Source organism: Syngnathus acus, chromosome 23, assembly GCF_901709675.1.
Source record: "Syngnathus acus chromosome 23, fSynAcu1.2, whole genome shotgun sequence".
NCBI classification, from domain to species: Eukaryota; Metazoa; Chordata; class Actinopteri; order Syngnathiformes; family Syngnathidae; genus Syngnathus; species Syngnathus acus.
Genome location: NC_051107.1, coordinates 4,552,003 through 4,570,607, shown reverse-complemented (window position 1 = coordinate 4,570,607; position 18,605 = coordinate 4,552,003). Strand labels below are relative to the sequence as shown.

Here is an 18,605-nt window from a genome sequence, read left to right as displayed (position 1 = left end):
CTGGAAGAAGCGCTTGATTAAAGTACAAGCGTACACCGATTTGAAGACATACGCACTCACACTTGTCATCCATATCATAACGTATGTGATTAAAACCACGTTCACGTCCTTGTCGAGGGGAAAATGCGCATATTAAAATGAATACTGAGTATTTTATGAGACAAAAAGAACGGTAACTGATATATTGAGAGTTACGTAACATTAAACGGCACTCCCTAGTGTACCTACACAAACGTACACCAGCTAAAGCGTTAATGCGCTATGTAAATGACGTCACATCCGCAAGCCACTTCGAATGGGGTGAGCTGTGCGTCAAAGTCTGGACGTTTAAAATGTCAGCTGCTCTGAGCCAAGTAGGCGGGCGGATAGTGACGGCAAATCCACTTTACTTAAATGGATCGCACTGTCTGCATCGACAGCACTCCCCTTTTGTGCATTGTTCCTTTTCAATGCACAGAGGGCAAATGAGATAAGGCAACGTGGATTTACATTGGACCTATGTATGACGTCACACCTAATCATTGACATTAATACCTGTAATTATTTTGTTTCTAGATGGATGTTCCTGACTCTGTCTTGACTACTGTTCCCACTGACCCTAAAAAAAAAAAAAAAATGCAGGATGCATCTGCAAATGACATAACCTCACATCAACACATTTTTCTCTGCACAGCCTAAATTAAAATATGTCAATATGCTGAAAATGTTGGCCACAATCATACGTCCTGTTCCTTATCCAGCATAATAAGACCTTGTGGTTCCGCAGGCTGGACAAGAAGAACGTTTACATGTGATTCTTCATCGGAGGAGTCAAACGGCCCTTTGTGACATCATCAATTGATATAAATCAAGATTAACCTAATTCCCGTGTGTGCGCTATCGTCACACTGATTAGCTTACTTTGAACCCAAACACTGTCACAACTTAGCGCTAACCTCAACCTTAACCACTGACCTGGAAAATATGTGAACCAAAACACAACAAAATGTGGAAAAATCGGTACGACTCTTGACTTGAAAGGCTTAAATACGTCAATGCTTCCACGTGTCTTTTTTTATTTTTAAAACGAGCACGTCAGGGGGATTTTCAAACAGACACATGGCCAAGAGCAACATGTCCCGGCAAACAATAATAACCTTGTTTGTTAAAAGGTTTGTCGAGACACGGGGGGAGGTGTTTGGATTGAAATGTGATCTACATAGCAACAAAAGTTTTTGTTTTATTCCACAAAGACAGGTGAGCTGAGTATCAGCTAGTTTTCCGCATCAAAATCAGAATAGTGTGCAGTGATGTGTCTGGTTAACATTAATGGGAACTCTACAAGGCAAAAGTGGAAATAAATTGAATTTTCCATCTCGACTTCCAATGGAAATTTACTGGAAACGCTCCACCCCTTTGCAAGTCTAATTAAACCGGACTCATTACTCATTAACTTGCAGTACATGAACTCAAATGTCTTTTTCATGTACACATTTGGATTATTTTTTTTTGCCTTCCGCTCAATCAAAGTAGTCCTCGATATCGATGTTGGGGTTGAGAAGATCCTCCCCGTACTGCGTGAGATCCATCCGGTTCAAGATGAGGTTCTCAAAGGTCTCTTCTAAGTCGGTTTCCCCGATCAGCACCGCCCCGACCATCCTGCCGCCTTGCAGAACCACCTGGAACCAAAAAAGGAGTTGTTCCATTTCCTGATTTAAGTTTGCAATGGCTTGAGTGATGTCACCTTGACATACTCCTGGCCTTTGGTGTAGCGTAGTAGCAGCTCATAGTCGGACCCCAGGCCTTGCGCGTTAAACTTTCCCAGTAAAACCACCTACAAAAAATATTTGATGAATAACCTGACGGTAAGTACTCAAGAAAAAAAAAAAAAAAAAAAAAACATGTCACCTTGTAGTTAAAGAATTGAGTGATGTGTGAGAAGAGCTCAAAGCAAAAGTCCAGCTCGATAGCTTCGGACAGGACGCAGGCGGCCATGCAGCGGCCGGCGTGCCAGCCCATCTGACGAGCCTGCGTCCACAAGCGCATCTGGAAAGCAAGCGGAACATATCGTAATGGCGTCCGGGTTCTTATATTGGACCTTGGCTTACCTGCTGCCACAGTGGGCTGTGCTCCCAGCATGCCGTGCACACGTCTCCGGCGGCGTAGACGTCCGGCTCCGATGTCGCCATGTGGTCGTCTACTCGGAGGCCGCCGTCTTCTGCCAGAGCGAACTTAACGACAATATATGCATTTACACAAAATACTGGTTGCACTTGTGTCTGTCCTCTAGTGACATCTAGGTGGCTTAAAAAGTCGACATACGTTGTTGCCGTGACGAAATGGTTCCGTGTTGGGCGTGACGCCCGTGGCGCTCACAATAAAGTCGCAGCCGAATGTCTTGCCGTTGGTCAGCAGGACGTAAACGGGCCAGGTTGATTCTGGAGTAAGAGGAGAATGTCAGGAAAAGGCAAGTAGAACATCCGAACTTTATTTAGGGTGCTAGGAACACAGCCATAATGCTATTTATAAGAGGGTGTGCACACTTGTGCAACTACATTATCAGTTGTTTATTTTTTAGTTGGCCATTTTATCAGTCACAATGATATGGGTTTTTTTTTTTTTTAATAACTGCTGGCATTTGAACAAGGGTGTGTAGACTTTCTTTATTCAGTGAAGATCTAGTTCTCACCAGTATCGGGTTTCGGTGTTTGGGATTGGGAGTTGAGCATTTCCTCAGAGGTGAAGATCGTTTCCACCTCACACTGATATTCCATTGAAACCCTGCGGGACGCCTGATCGCAACACGGACAAAATAGGGTCAAGACGTTTTTACATCCAACATAAATAATCCCTCAAAGTTTCGTTTCCCTCACCCACTCCGCTCCTTTGAGAACCAGTCCTTGGTGCCAGTCTGGACCGAGGGCGCTGCCGGACTCTGTGGGACCAGCGCCACGTCGTGAGTGTCGATCTGGAAGCAACGGCACATGTGAGGGGCGGGATGAGAACAACATTAGAATCCAGACCTGAAGTGAACGTCTGAAGCTCGCCGGCTTTCGGGTCGTCTGTGGTGTAGCGAGCCCTCTTGCAGGGGGCCGCCCGCTCCGGCTTGTCGGCGCTCAGCGACGGGATGAGGAATTGGGCCGCCCCCGCGTCGAAGAAGGTGTTCCCAATGGCCTTGTCCTTCACGGCCCAGATCACCTCGCAGCCTTCCACCTCGTACCTACACATTGTTATTGATAACTTCACTTATTTCACTCAAAAAAGATTGCTTTGGCGCCCTCTTGTGGCATCATCAAGACGTACTTACACTAACTCCAAGGCAATCCCGCCATTTCCGACAACAACGATCCTCCTGGCTTGAGTTAACTGCTTTTGAAACTCCTGAAACAGAAGTGAGCGTGTTGAACTCGAAAGTTAAACTTTATGATTAAGATTCTAAACGGTGGTAGCTACCTGGGCACTGTCCGTGTCCCGAATGCCCAGCACGAATGGCCTGTCCTGGGTTAGCAGCTTCGGTCTGGCCCCGCTGCAGATGCAAAGCTTTTCGTAGCCATAAATGTTTCCATCTGCAGTCTCCACCAACTGCAGATAAAAAAATATTTTTTGTATTGGTGTAGTGTACCCATGTTCCCACAAGGGGGAGACATTTCATAAGCATCGTGGCTGGAGTTCTACAGAATCGGAAGTCAAGCACTTGCTGCGTACATTATATTATATTTGCCAAAAACTAAAGGAACCTTACATGTGATTGTGTGTGCAATGTTTTAACAGCCGAGTGAATAACGGTCAAGTTGGGGAATTTCTCCTCCAGAACACTGGCTGGTTTCTCCTCCACATCAAACTCTTCCAGAACTTTGGCGACCTTTGGAATAACACAGACATGTCATGAGGGACGAACGTCACTTGGTGAGGTGTGTACATTTAAGATAAATTGTGGGAGTAAGATCTGAGTTTTTCCATGTTTTTCTGACCTGTTTATAGTTGGTGACTGTCTTTATCTGGAGGCCTGCGGTCATCAGAGCTACGTCAGCTGACGGTAAACTGTATGACAACTGTTGACACACACAAAACTAATATTTAGACATTCTGAACACGTGTACAAGCTTAGCACGGCTATATTGATTTTTTGTGCTAATATTTCACCTGTTCAACACACGTCACCCCCGCGATGCCACCTCCAACGACGACAAATTTGAACGTTTTGCATACTTTATCAGCCATGGTAAAAAAAAACAGCTAATGTTTAGTAAAACATTTCAGAGCGCTAGAATCCGCTTCAAAATTAAAATCTCCAGGTCATTCAGGGTGATAATACGTAACTCCCAGACAGTAATTATTCACCAATTGTGTTTTAAAATAGTCCTATGGTAAATTAGAACAGTTTTTATAAGGCTACACGCGAGTAGCGAGGCGAAGATAAATTTACTTCCGTGTTTACATAAACTACGGCAAGCGATAAAGGCGTTTAAAAAAACTACGGCAACTGGTAAAGAGCGACTCATACGCGAATTAAAATTTGAATCATAAAAATAACTTCCTAGTGGTGTTTCAAGTAAAAGGGACTTTGAATATATCAAAGATGTTGTATGTTTGTCAAAACTATTAAAATATTGCCATTTTTCGATATTATTTTATTAATATTTTACCATGTAATGTATATTATACATTCTTCCCCCATATTTAACATACAAATGAATACTAAAAATGTAAGAAGACTTACAGTGTGTATTCAAAATGGCATTGCACAGTATGTTGATATATAAGCTCGTCCATTTCTATTTCTAGCCACACTCTCCTGGATTAAAAAGCATACCTTTGGTTATTTTTCTCATTATTCCGAGCAACCCCTGTTATATGAATTTAGACGACAAGTGTACCTGTAAAGTCAGAGACTAATGGGGCCACCAGTGCAAAATTAGACATGACACTTTCATCAGCCTACATAAGCGCAGTGATATAAACAACTCCACACTGAATGGCGGCTGAAGTGCAATGCAATTTGTGTTTTTTTATTTATTTATTATTTTTTTGCTTGAAGTCATCAACTGACCTGGATGTTATTATTTTTTTCAGACAATTATTATGTCCATTTCAACCATGTAGGTGTATAGAATATTTTCGTGCATCATATTTGATGTTCATGATGCTCCCCAAAATAAAGCCTGCAGTAAGTAAACACTTGACTCAAATACAAACACACTGTGGCGTAACAAACTGGATTAACTGCTCCCCGAAGGAACGTGGCGTTTTTTTTCAAACATTGTTATGCATCCAATATATTTCGCCTGCATTGTGTTATGAATGTTATATTTTAACGTCAACCCAGCCCAAATAAACAGATCCATCTAAAATAGTAGACTGTTATGCCAACCGTTCGAGATTTGTTATTGTTTGCGGGCTGATATTATGAAAAAATAAAATACATATATCATTCTCTGCCAAATGTAAGGTTAAACTTAAATTATATTTATAAATAATATTTACCACAGATTTTTACCTCGAAATATGTCAGCTTTTTTATTCTTTTTATTTTCACATCATGCCACTGTGGAAAAGCACGAAAACAACTGAAGAAAACACTTTTGTACAGTTACCATATACTGGTTATCGAGTACTAGAGAGGAAAGTAGTAGTTAGGCGGCAGAAGTAGCTCCCTCTTGCCGTAGGTGGCCGATCCCACGTTGGTCGGCGCGTACACCGTCCCGATGGTGTTACTGGAACGCACCAGAAAGTCCGCTAGTCTTTGGGTGACACAGGTGGCCGTGTTGCATTTTCTCTTCTGGATGACGTGGCTAAAAAAAAAAAAGATTGCCTTTCCATATTAAAACACCAAATGGACTTCGAGAGATAATCCACCTGTTCTTATCCGGGACTTCTCGTGAGGCCATGATCCCGAGGAAGGGGTTGGAGAAGGGGAACGCGGGCCATTCTCGGTCATCAGGCCGAGGACTATCCTCTTCGCCGAATGAGCTGGAACTGGAGTGTCTGAATCACAAATGAGAAACGGTATCGCTCAGAAAGTTGATGGCCACCTCTTGGAACGACAGTCCCGAGGGGGAGAAGAAAAAGTGGCCACTTTAAAGGCCCCATTTGTACTTCACATCTTTTCAGACCGCCACAATTTGACTCATTTTCCACGACGCGCTGACCTCCGCTTATACGCCTACACCTCATATGACGTTTACTGCAAAATAGAATATTTGAATTTGTTTTTCTCACCTGTTGCTCGGAACAGCGGCGATGCACGGCAACAATCCAAACAGAATTAAGACGAGCGCAGGGACCCTCGGATGATACATGACTGATCTGCGGGAAAAAAAAAAAATTGAATGAGGCGTGTCCCAGTTACGACTAAAACATGTAAAACGTGAATAATCATCAGCTGAAGCTTTCATAACGTCAAATTTATTATTTTTATTTTCCCCTAAAAGTGAAGACAAAGTATTTTTAAGCAAATATTTTAAAAAGTCAAGAAAATAAATAAATATAAACATTACTCAATATTTAATCACAGCAAAATGTAAAGGAAATATTTTTCTCCTAATATGGGGGTACAAGAATATTGAAAATGAATTAATATTAAAAAAAATCCCAAAGTACATCTATTATTAAAATAAAGTAAATATTAAACAGTGCAGATTTATACCATAATAACAAACCAGTGTAATAATTGAGTCCAATTAAAACTGTAATTTTAGCCATAAATATCATATATAATATGAATAAATAAAATACATATATAATAAAATATCCATAAATTATACACACAAAATAAAAAAATAAATATGAAATTATAACATTTGTAAATTCATAATCTATTTATATATAGTCCTAGACTACAAAAAGTAACGAAGCCAATGAACGTACGTGCTGTCGTGCGGGTGATGCCAATTGCAGCAGGATTTCTCGTGGAGCAGTCCAGAGCTTTGCCACGTCGTCTCCCGACGCGCCAACATTTATACGTGTTGCACTCAAACCGCTCGTGACATCACGTCTCCAAATATAGCTGTAAAAAAAAAAAAAATTCATTCACAATGAATGAGATGGTGGAGGTTGGCGGGGGTGTAAGGCACGACCTTTCACCCTAACCCACACGCCGCAATCCGTCACCATCGTCGTCATTGTCATTCGTGTGAGGAATGAAACTGAAAAAAAAAAAAACTCAGTGGAAGGTTGATGCACCTCCAGGTGCTTTGTGAAGTTTTCGGTCGCCTCAACTTTGCCCCTTCCTGCTTCCCTCTGGACTTTGCTTGCTGATGAATAATGAATGGCGTGCTATTACCATCATCAATAATGAAGAACGGCTCATTATTTTATCAGGACAAGTCACAACAAGAATAACTAATTACAGGGACCCTCAACTATATCGCTATATTATTATTTTTTTAAAAAGATTCACAAACCTATTTTGTTTAGCTTCAAACTAACCCGTAGCTAAAAACTGACCTTGTTCATGTGGGCTGATGTTTTGTTGAAGGCTTGATGTATAAATATGCAAAAATATGCCATTTTCACGGCACATTTTACAGCGTATAATGTATATAATACCCATATCTGTTTTGCATATAAGATCTTTGGGCACATTAACGAGCTTGTGGAGTACAGACATGGCCACTGAAAGCTCCTATTTAGAGAGAGATTGCGCAACTACGGTCAATGGGGTCAAAACAACACAAGTTGAAACAGTGTTTCCATTATGTTACAACGATTTGTAATGTTTAGAAACAATATAACAAAGTATTAAAAAAAGGGGATGTCATTCAATTTTGGTCGAGTGCAAAAAAAAAGACACAAAGACGTTTCATAACTCTGCTTTAATACTATAAAAATATTTCAATACATAATGCTAAAAACAATACTGTTAGCGTATGGGAGGCTAAAACTTCATTTGGATTGGGATGTTTTCAAATGAGTTACTTTCACAATCGTTGATTTCTTTACCGGATGTTCCGCTTCGACCTTTTGTACTACTTTGTGGTCGTCCTCGACGGCCTCGCTGGTGATGCGTTCAATGGCAAAACCATTGTTGGGAACTCCCTGGACATCCTTGGAAGCTTTCGCATTGATTTGTTTTTTGCAGCGCTCATACTCCTCCTTCTGGAACTGCTTTCGGAGGAGGATTATCACGGCGAATGTGAAGAAAAAGGAAACGCCGCAGATACCCGAAACCAATCCCAGGAACACGACCCTGCAAATAGGACGAGGTTAACATGGACATTTTCCTACTAAAATATTGAACGCATATCCTTATTTTGTCCAAAAAATTGTGAATATTTTTTCAATTTCACCCACTCAAAATGTTCAGTGGCATCAGACCTATAAACCCATAAATAAATATATATAAAATAAATCGTATAAATAAAATAAATATTATATAAATTATATATATATTAATATTATTTAATATACATTTTAATTAATACAAATAATATAATTATTATTATTAATATCAATATAAATATAAAATTAATATAAATAATATAAACCCATCTATAAAAAACCAAATTATATATAATATTTAGGATGTCATACCTGTACATATCGGCATTATAAAGGCGACAAGCCCCTCTACCACCGCACTTTTTAACCGACCACTGCAGGCACGTCATATCAATGAATGCCCCAAAATAAATCGGAGCTGGAATTCCACCTGTAGAAAAAAAACACATCATCAATCATCCATTCCAAATCATCAATAAAACAAATTGTATTCTTACCAAGGACCCGAATGATCAAAGTCTGCATACCCAGGGCGAGGGATTTAAGATGCGGCGAGATGCATCTGTAATAGCAATAAAAAAAAATAATAATAATTACCGTATTTTCCGCACTATAAGGCACACCTAAAAACCTCCAATTTTCTCAAAAGCCGCCTTATAATCAGGTGCGCCTTATATATGGACCAATATTGAGCCACTACAGCAGGCGTGTCCAAAGTCCGGCCCGCGGGCCAAATGTATATATCTTATATATGGACAAAGTTTTAAAATGGGTCATTCATTGAGGGTGCACCTATAATCCGGTGCGCCTTATAGTGCGGAAAATACGGTAGATATCGATGAATATCAACGTATCACAATTCAAAAACCCACCTTATAGTGACCATGTAAGCAGGCGTGATTCCCAGGGAGCTGATAAAAGCGCTGAGAACCGACACGGCCATGTAGGAACTGAAACTGCGGCTGCAGCTTCTGGCTTGGGGGCACTGCCCCAGTTTCACCGAAGTACTGCTGCCCGCCGGGTACGAAGCGGACACGCAAGTACAGTTATGGAACACCTGTAGGAGGATATTGAATTTTATTATCTATAGTTGTTTAGAACTTCTTGTACTGTAAACGACTGATAAGAAAATGTGAGGTCCTACAGTTTTTTTGCCGTATCCGCTGTAGTCCAGGCATCCAGCCATACATGGTGAAATGTAGGTGATGCCACTATCTGAACACACCGGGTCCCAATGTTCTGCTGAACACGAACAGTTGCTATTGCACTCCGAGAAGAGAGTTTGACCTCCGTGTAACGCTCCTGGCGTCCTGTCAGCGGAAATGCACAGATTGTATTTCCTTTAGTTGACTGTGACGGTTAATTATACAGTACTGGACCAATGATCGTATTAGCTAAAGTACAGACCCATTGTATGACACGGTGAGTCCAGCCACAGGAATGTTGTCGCACTTGGTGCCGAATTTGAGAAACATGAGGAGGTAAGCCCCGAGGGACACGGCGAATGAGAACTGAGCCCCCGACACGACGCTGAGCTTGTATCGCTTCATCACCACGCCTCCTAGAAAAATCCCCATGGCAACGGCCGGCAGGGTCAGAACCCCTGCAAATAAAAACGGAATAAAGACGTGGCTAGTTTAGGATAAACTTTTTGGATGTTATTTGACTTCCTTATCTGATTTGCAATACACAACTACTTGGAGCATAATATTAACTTGAGTTCCATCGCGCAATGTTTGTTTGTTTTTTATCTCCCTAGAATCAATTATCTATGTGAGAACGGGCCAATGTTTGACCTTTCCTAGTTAAATAGACATTTGGAGCTGCCATGGTTGCACGGAAAGGTAACAAATCTGTCTACTTGCGCTTATAAAAACAAACTAATTAACGTTATATATCTTCAGTGTCCCTAAAACTTAAATCTCCATCTACAAGAAATATCGTCTCACCTATGAGGAAGTTGGCTCTTGATGCCGATTGTCCAAACTGCTGCTCGATATATTTGGCATTGAAGGTGAACATGCCAACGAGCGAGTTGAATTTAAGCATGCTGCCACAAATGAGCAGGAGGTAGACGGGATTACCCAGCAGGTCCTTCAACGATTGAAGGAACCCTAGATTGAGATTATAAAACTGTTACATAAATTAGCGGTGAGAAAAACGAGATTCCATCAAACCTTTGGCGACTTCTGTGATAGGCTTGGTGGAATCCATTGTTTTCGGAATCTCTTCCTCAGATGCGGGTTTGTCCTCTTCAAGATCGGGCGAGCGGGGGAAGAACCAGAACGGAATGCTAGCGAGGAAGAGGAGGCCGGCGGACACTAGCATCCCCATCCACCAAGCTCCCACCCAACGAGCATCAGTAGGAGAGATGGTTACACTTTCTGAAATGTATTAAAGATGTCACCTTAATCCACCAATCCCATTGGTATCCACATTTCAGACTCACCTAAATCAACAAACCCAATGTCAACGTATATATTGGCACAGTAGGACCCAAGGAGGTAGCCGAAAACAGGACCAAGAAGAGCAATAGTCTGGATACAAGCTGCCAAACGAGAAAACCGAATGTTCTGATCCCGTCGTTCAAATCAAGAGATTAAAAAAATCACCTACCGATGTAGAAGGGAGAGTTCTCAGCTTTAGCAAAGTCGTCGATGTACGAGATGCCCAGAGGTGTGACTGGAGTCTCTCCGATTCCCCGTAACGCGTTCCCCAAGAACACATAGATCCACATATTGGAACTGGATTCTTTTTCGCAGGCTGCATGGAGACACAGGAACTCAAAGGAGGTCTTGGTGGAACTGTGACTCACTAAACACTCAACTGATTAGTAGAGGACATAATACTGTGTCATCAGTTTCAAGGACCATGCGGTAGAAGCTATTAGCATAGATGCTAGCTTGACCGCTTGATAGCTCATGTCTCTAAAGGAGTGATTTGATTCGTCAAGGTTAAATGACCAGTTGACATACCGAAGGTGTCATGGACGTGACCCTCAAGTCGAAACCTTCGGGAATCACGCCGTGTGTGTGTATGAGAGCATGTCTGCCAGGACATTCCCGGAATTGTTGAAACGTAGCCAGTATTTGGATATTAAACCAAGGCTTTGACATTCTGAATTAAATATTTGTTAACTCGTCTCTAGTGAGATTTCAAGTGAGACTTCTGTTGGAATGTTGCTGCTCAGTGGGACTAAAAGGAAAATTAATCCCCCAGAGATTTACCTTGTGTCGCGTTACGTCCAATTTCGTGGCTCACGTCGTTCTCTGGACGGAGACAAGCGATGGTGCTCATACTGTCATTCTGGAAAGCGGCGATGACCGTGTCGTACTTGTAGCTGGAACGGAATATCTTAGGTTATAATGAAATTATTTAAATGGGTCAATCAAGTCTTCAATGAGTGTCTACCCCGGGATTTTCTTACGGTCCCATGAAGAAGTGTGTCAAGCCAGTGAGAAGCGCCCCGACGGCCATAAGAACGGAACCCCCAGCGATGAGTCTTGGACGATGCATTTTGGCGCCATAATGGCTTACCACGGCTAAAAACAACAAGTTGCCTTCCTCCAGGAAAGAAAATTGCATCCAGTTAGGAAACGAGTTCCTGTATTTTTGAGTAAATCGGTTTTACCCATTTCGAAACTTCCGTCGACGAGGCCGACGTGGGAGCTGGAGAGATCGAAACGTCTTTCGAGCTGCGTGATGGCGCTCTTGACGAAAGTTCCCGCTAGGGTCTTGCAGAAATAGGCAAAGGATAACGCTGCGATAAACATCTGGAAAGACAAAAATTGATATAATTTAGGGTTATGTAACCGTATTTGGAATACGAATTTCAAGTGATACCTTGAGAGTTGAGATACCATGCCGGCGTTTTCCGCGAATGTCCCCGTTGGAAACGTAGAGAGCCTGCTGGCTGGTCATTTTGGTTCTGTCCTCGAATGTTTCCGCCATCTTTAAAATCGGGCTTTCAACACTTCAGGTTGCTGTTCTGCATGGAACTCCAACTGGGCTTTCTCTTCGGTAACAAAGAAAAGAATCCATGAAAAAGTCACTTGAAAGTTCTTGAAAGCATCTGACTAAATGTTTCTTCCTAAATTTTTCTGACTAACTAACCTTCAATTCTTTTCTTAGTTGAGTATTTATTTCTATAAATCAGATTAAAACAGCACTCAAATAGGGCCACTCGCATTTATATGGTCTTAAATAAAGACCAAGATATTCAAACGATTAATTTTCATAATGCGTAGCTGTGAAATGAAAACTATAAAGCATCATCCACATCATAAGGATAAATAAAAAAGTAGGCAAAGGAGAATTATAACCTTAAATTAGATGTCTCATAATGATTTCATTTTCCATGGAAAAATGGAATCCAGTACCTAGTGCATCCTCAGGCTCATCTCGGGAGACTCTCCCTTCTGTCGAGGCTGCCGGACATGTCGGGTTTTAACAAAAAAAAAAATTGGACCTGCCGAGCCAGAGTTGCTATCCTGCCGCTTGTGGCGCGAGACAAAAGGCTGTGCACATTTTTATTCCACAGGCATGCAAGTGCCTCCAGGAGGGCAGAGCAACAAGTAAGGAGAGGTGGAGCAGTCTGATTATTTAGAACTTCAGACCAAACCCTTTTACGCAAAAAAAACCCCGATTTATATTTCATTTGAAGATGAGTAACAACTTCCACTGTAAATCCACTGACTCATATTTAACAACACATTTACTTTTTTTTTTGCTTTGACCCTTTTTTGTTTTCTATGCACAGAAAATTGGCCCAAAAAAAAATCCCAGGATTAGGATTAAGAATTTTCACATTCCTAAGAGTTTTCACCCATGAGAATGGACTTGACACTTTCAACCCTTGTAAAATACTCATTATTAATATGATTTTTTTTTTGGCATTTAATAATCATTTAATTTTTTATTATTTGTTATTTTTACAGTATTCAAGATTTAAAGCTAAAGTGCCTCCACTGCTGGTGAAATGTGGCACTGCAACACAATTTGTTCTTATCTACACTCCTGTAAAATATTAACGTGGGTTATCATGACTATTAACAAATTATCTTAAAGTATATTAGAGGTAAAAGCAAACAAAACGTTTTGTTTGCAGTGAAATAAAAACCAAACCATGTGGGAAAACATTAGTGATTTTTTTTTTCTAAGGAAACATTCCATACATACAAAAAAAAGAAATGATGTCACTATACAAATACATTTGACTCAATCTATATCCTGTAAAGTAATTACAAAAATGCTGAGTGATACACTTCCGAACATTCAAGTCTTGACTCACTCGTTTCATAATGTTGCGTAACAAGGCAGAAGTTGTAACGAAATGATATGACACACTTTGGGGTGTTTCCCCCCCCCCCCCCCTCGTTCTCCCGTTCCTGTTTGTTACATTTGATATCTTTTCACCTTTTCCTAATACAGCAATGGTTTTCCACCAAAATGTCACCAGATGGCGCCAAATCTCGATCTGAGTACAAAAACAAGAAGGCATTCTTTAAATGGTACTCTCCTTTTCTGTGTCGTCTTTGTTTTGGGCTATGTTGATCTTAGCATGTCCGTTCACTCTGTTCTCCTCTCGTTCTTTTTCCTTGGCTCGCTCCCTCAATGCCAACTTCTTCTGCCTCTGCACAATTTTCCGGTACAAGCCTCCCCACATCATGTTGGACAGGAAGTACAGTCCAGTGATCAACCCCATGAACCTCCACCTGGAATATATTTCCTTGTAAAAATGATCCGTTTTAGATTTTGCCTCAAAATGTCACAGTACCTGAACGCATCGGCATCGTAAAATCGACATGCGCCGCGGCCCCCGCACTGCTTGGTACCCCACTTCAAACAGGTCCGGTCAATCAGAGCCCCAAAATATATCGGCGGAGGTATCCCACCTGGAAAAGATTCACAGACCTTGACTTTCCCGGTGTATTTACGACACGAGAGCCGACAGAAACGTGACCCCGTACTCACCCAGAGTCCTTACGATCAACGTCTGCATTCCTAAAGCCAGAGCCTTCAAGTCTCGTTGTATGGACCTGAGCATCACGATGTACCCCGGGGTGCCTCCGCACGCCGATATGAAGGAACCAACCACGGACAGAGCCATGTAGATTTTAAAAATCCGGTCGCAGTCGCTTTTCCTGGAACACTGGCCCAACACCGCTGACGTATTTTGACTCGGACGGATCATTTGGCTAACACAGGAGCAGTTATGGAACACCTAAGAGGAACCGAAGTGTAAACTGATGTTGGCTGTTGTCATGGCAACCCTTTCTCTCATACCATCTCCTTTCCAGTGCCCGAGGACGTTTGACACCCAGCCAGGCAGGGTGAGGCGTACGTCATCCCGTTGTAGGCGCAGACCGGATCCCACTGCTTCATCGAGCAAGAACAGCCGGCGTTGCATTGGGACAACAATGTCTGCGGCTCGTAGGATAAATCCGGGACTCTGGAGATAATTGATTTTATGACGCCGCCAACAGCAGTTTTGTTGGATTATTATAGCTATGTTGTAATTTTTCCTTTACCGGAAGGGGTTATCCCACTATCGACCACTAGATGGCGGCACATTTGTTCATAGCTCAAATGTACTGTCCTTGTCACTCACCCTTCATACGTAACGGTGAGGCCGGCCACTTCGGCGTTCTCGCAACGAAGGAAGACCTGCACGACCAGCAGACAAAAGGAGGCGACTGACGCCGTTATGGAAACCCTGGCCGCCCCGATCACGCCCAGTTTGAAACGCTTCAGAACGAAACCTCCGGTAATGATCCCCAAGGCCACTGCCGGCAAGTTGAATATACCTGCAGAAAGGAATTGTAGAGTTTTGAATTGAATTCCTTCATTTCTCGCCACCGACCCAAATAAGTGTTACCCAACAATGACTTTAACTGAGAAACACAATCACACTTCCCTTCAATAACATCATTGTTCCCTTTAGCTTGCATCCTGTGTGGACTCTACCTATGACGAAAATGGCCTTGGAGGCCGACTGGCCGTAGATTTGCTCCATGAACTTTGGCTTGAAGGTGATCATGCCCATGAAACCGTTGACGGCCACCAGGTAGGTGAGGATCATCAAGGAATAAATGCTGTTTCTGAAGAGTCTCCTCAAAGATGGAATGAAATCTGAAAAGAGCATGATACTCAAGAACCGGATTGACCGGTCACTGCATTGTATCTTCTAGAAGATTGAGGTTGTTACATCATTTTGTCCCAGAAACGTTTTGACTTATCTAAGTATCCACAACTGAACTCTGATATAATTTCCAAGGTCATTCAACTTTTGTCCAGATTGCATGGTCAATGGATTCTATCAGTTAATAATTGAACATGCAAATCCTCCAAATATCTCAAATTTCTTGTCCAATGTTTTTTGTAAGACCGCACGCTACCTTTAGCCATCTCCGCGAACGTCATTTCTTTCTCTTCGTGATCCTGATCCGTGAGGAAATGATCCTGCTCTGCATCTGCGTTGAGTTCTAGACTTTTGCTCTGGTCCTCCTTCCCCTGCTTGGGAAGAGACTTGGGCAGGAACCAGAAGGGGATACTGGAGAGCGAAATAATCGTGCCAGTAACGATGAAGCCCAACCACCATGCCCCGACCCAGCGGGAGTCCTTGTAGTTGATGGTCACGCTATCTGGGAACGAGAAAGGTTAACTGGTTTTTGAGCCTCTTTATTGAGCATGGCGTGAACGTGGACTCCGAAGACCGTGGGTTAAAGAGTACCTAAATTTACGAATCCAATGTCCACGTAGATCTTGGCGAGGAAGGATCCCATCATGTAGCCAAACATGGGGCCTAGAATTCCCGTCGTATGGATGCAGGCTGGCATACGTAAGAATATTGCATAATTGACCTTTTGTCATAGTAGCAACTTGAAATTCCGTAATATTAGCGACTCATAACGAACCCAAATAGAAAGGTGTGTTCTCTTCTTTGGAAAAATCATCCAGGTAGGAAACTCCCAGAGGCATGATGGGGGTCTCGCCAATCCCTCGCAGCATGTTCCCAAGGAACACATAAACCCACATGGACGAACCGGCAGCTTTCTCACAATCTAAATAAGATTGAAAACAGGAAGTTATTGATATTGTAAGTGATCGCTCGCCATCTGCTTTACCTGCTCGGGCTGCTAAATCCGGTTCGTCGTCGGTCAAACTACGGTTGGACGAACATGGCGTGATGCTCTCGGTACCGTTGGTATCGGTACCGTGAGTCATACTGGTCTCGTATTTATACCTACAAAAATAGACGGGGTCAGTCTTTTGAATATAAGACCATTTTTAGACAAAAGTGCGTACTGACGGGCCCTGAAGAAAGTGAGGAAGACTAATGAGGAAGGAGCCACCAGCCATGATCAAGCAGCCAATCGCAATCAGTCTGGGACGATGGAGCTTAGCGCCGAAGTAGCTCACGAAGGCGATTACCAATAAGTTTCCTTTAAGAGAAGAAGCGTCGTTAGTATGATAGTGGTGGTTTTTCAATTTAAAAAAGAAACGAGCGGACTAACCTATCTCGAAGCTGCCGTCGATCACCCCGATGAGAGAGCTGGGGATGTCAAAGCGTCTTTCAATCTGGGTGATTGAGCTCTTCATGTAGGCGCCACCAAAAGCTTTGGCGAAGTACGCAAAGGCCATCGAGGCCAGAAAGAGCTGGAGAACAGTCACGATATTATTCGGTACGTAAAAAGACGTAATACGGTAAACGGTGGATTCTTTAAAGGTGTCAAAGTCAAAGCCCGGGGGCCAGATACGGCCCGCCGCATCATTTTAGGTGGCCCGCAAAGACAAATTGTGCATCAAATTCACGTCAATTCACTTTTAAAAAAAATAGGGATATTGTTAACAATTTTTATTACCATTCATTTTTTCTTAAATAATTTTTATTTTCAAATATTTGATTTCAATATTTCATTTTTAAATATCCAAAATCACATTCAAAATCGAATCATGTTGTTGTTTTTTTGCAATAGTGCGCACGAGACTTTCCTCAGTGAAGCAATCGTGCAAGTTTGATATTTAAACAAGCCTGTGAGTCTGTTTGCACTAACCTTGAGCTTGGAGCAGCGAGCATCACGCGGCTTGGTGGACTCTACACTCATGATGCTGCCGTGTTTTCACGCAACCTGTGTGAAAACATTTTCCTTTGACTAAAAAAATTAATTCACGCTTCGATCGTAAACTAATCAACTTTCAACAACTGAACATGGAAATTTTCTAGTGATGATTCTTGATGAGTCCTTCTTTTTGCATAATTAGAAAGCAAAAATCTTACCCTGAGAAGCAGCAGCGCTCCAAAGAGGGATGTGAACAAGAACTGCAGACTCGTTGTACCTGGCAGGACTTTGCGCCTGGACTCGAACCTTATCTCAAATTATAACATCACCTGTAATCAGTAACCTAAGCACTCATGCACGCTTGTTGATCATGTTAATGGAGGAAGAAAAAAAAACCCAGCCCCTCCGACGTACTCTTTCACACACAGAAAAAAAAAAAGATGGCTCTACCTGGGTAAGGTCCAGCCCAGGAAGACTCGGAGCAAACAACCGGGGTTTTACACCCCCCCCTGTGAACTTCACTCACAAATACACAGCACAACAAACGGCAGCAGCGTGAAGCAAAGTTTATTTACAAAGCCCACGTGTGTCTTTTACTTTGCTGTTTTCTCAAACTCAAATGCCTTCCTCTCGTGGAGAAGAGTCGCTTTTGTAAGGCAGGGTGTTTCCCCCCCGTGCCGGATCAAAGTCTTCCTGCCCTATTGATCAATCCTAACAATGGCTATCTCATACTTAATCCAATCACGCTTCCATATCGTGTAGGATCAACTCCAGTCATAAAATGCAGATTGGAGGGATTATTTTGAATGAATCGGTGAGATACGCCTAGTGGTGCGAAGTCCGAATTCTTCTATTCTTTTAATTTTAAAACAGCATATTTGACTTTTGGGTCACTTCTGTGAATTGTTTTCCACATTTAACCACGTCTTGTATAGAGTACACGAACTGAATGTTTATTAGATTTTTTTTCAGAATTTTTTAGGTTTGTAAAAACGACAAAAATGTTTTGCAGACCCCTTGGCCACCCCATGGAGAAAAATCCTAGCTCCGCCAGTGAATGTACTGTATGTAAATCTTTATTCAGCTTTTTTTGCAGTAAGTGGTGCTTGATAAACTTACAGTAACCTTTTGGAAACATTCGAGGCAAATCACGTCCAATTTAGCCTTATTTAATCTTGTCTCATCCTAAGCACGACAGCGTCAAAAGGTTACTGTAGTTCCGCTTCCCATTTTAGCCCTGCCACTCCTAGACAGGCCCAATCATGGCCCATTATCAAGCCCCATTCTCCATTTTCGCACTCAGCGGTCCGCACGCTGATTGTCTTGGCTCCAGAGTGCATTTAT

At 42.2% G+C, this 18,605-nt stretch overlaps 5 protein-coding genes and 1 long non-coding RNA gene across 23 annotated transcripts in view; 2 read left to right on the top strand and 4 right to left on the bottom strand.

Moving 5' to 3' along the window:
* Window positions 1–18,605, top strand: part of LOC119117275 — a 376,942-nt gene that overhangs the window by 168,768 nt on the left and 189,569 nt on the right. The gene's annotated exons all lie outside the window — the stretch shown is intronic.
* On the bottom strand, window positions 1,014–4,426 carry pyroxd1 (pyridine nucleotide-disulphide oxidoreductase domain 1). Its single transcript, XM_037243387.1, has 13 exons — window positions 4,123–4,426; window positions 3,951–4,031; window positions 3,722–3,841; window positions 3,433–3,561; window positions 3,287–3,360; window positions 3,003–3,199; window positions 2,853–2,947; window positions 2,669–2,771; window positions 2,302–2,417; window positions 2,088–2,210; window positions 1,888–2,025; window positions 1,724–1,813; window positions 1,014–1,658 (listed from the first exon to the last, which is right to left on the bottom strand). The coding sequence occupies exons 1-13, from the start codon at window positions 4,198–4,200 to the stop codon at window positions 1,500–1,502; spliced, it is 1,503 nt and encodes a 500-aa protein (XP_037099282.1). The 5' UTR covers window positions 4,201–4,426; the 3' UTR covers window positions 1,014–1,499.
* On the bottom strand, window positions 5,476–7,072 carry LOC119117290 (islet amyloid polypeptide). Its single transcript, XM_037243504.1, has 4 exons — window positions 6,854–7,072; window positions 6,199–6,287; window positions 5,836–5,964; window positions 5,476–5,771 (listed from the first exon to the last, which is right to left on the bottom strand). The coding sequence occupies exons 2-4, from the start codon at window positions 6,276–6,278 to the stop codon at window positions 5,594–5,596; spliced, it is 387 nt and encodes a 128-aa protein (XP_037099399.1). The 5' UTR covers window positions 6,279–6,287; window positions 6,854–7,072; the 3' UTR covers window positions 5,476–5,593.
* On the bottom strand, window positions 7,775–12,176 carry LOC119117181 (solute carrier organic anion transporter family member 1C1-like). The gene is made up of 14 exons (XM_037243326.1): window positions 12,043–12,176; window positions 11,831–11,972; window positions 11,627–11,759; window positions 11,427–11,539; window positions 10,816–10,962; window positions 10,649–10,747; window positions 10,377–10,583; window positions 10,149–10,313; window positions 9,607–9,802; window positions 9,344–9,509; window positions 9,072–9,256; window positions 8,697–8,761; window positions 8,512–8,629; window positions 7,775–8,167 (listed from the first exon to the last, which is right to left on the bottom strand). Exons 1-14 carry the CDS (start codon window positions 12,148–12,150, stop codon window positions 7,864–7,866), a joined length of 2,148 nt encoding a protein of 715 aa, XP_037099221.1. The 5' UTR covers window positions 12,151–12,176; the 3' UTR covers window positions 7,775–7,863.
* LOC119117319 lies at window positions 10,473–12,649 on the top strand. Its single transcript, XR_005096486.1, has 2 exons — window positions 10,473–10,561; window positions 10,643–12,649. It is a non-coding gene; the product is annotated as an uncharacterized LOC119117319 (long non-coding RNA).
* Window positions 13,566–17,876, bottom strand: LOC119117185 (solute carrier organic anion transporter family member 1C1-like). Its single transcript, XM_037243330.1, has 14 exons — window positions 17,480–17,876; window positions 17,256–17,330; window positions 16,716–16,857; window positions 16,511–16,643; window positions 16,326–16,444; window positions 16,116–16,262; window positions 15,932–16,030; window positions 15,597–15,842; window positions 15,166–15,330; window positions 14,810–15,005; window positions 14,485–14,650; window positions 14,173–14,422; window positions 13,976–14,093; window positions 13,566–13,913 (listed from the first exon to the last, which is right to left on the bottom strand). Exons 2-14 carry the CDS (start codon window positions 17,304–17,306, stop codon window positions 13,703–13,705), a joined length of 2,043 nt encoding a protein of 680 aa, XP_037099225.1. The 5' UTR covers window positions 17,307–17,330; window positions 17,480–17,876; the 3' UTR covers window positions 13,566–13,702.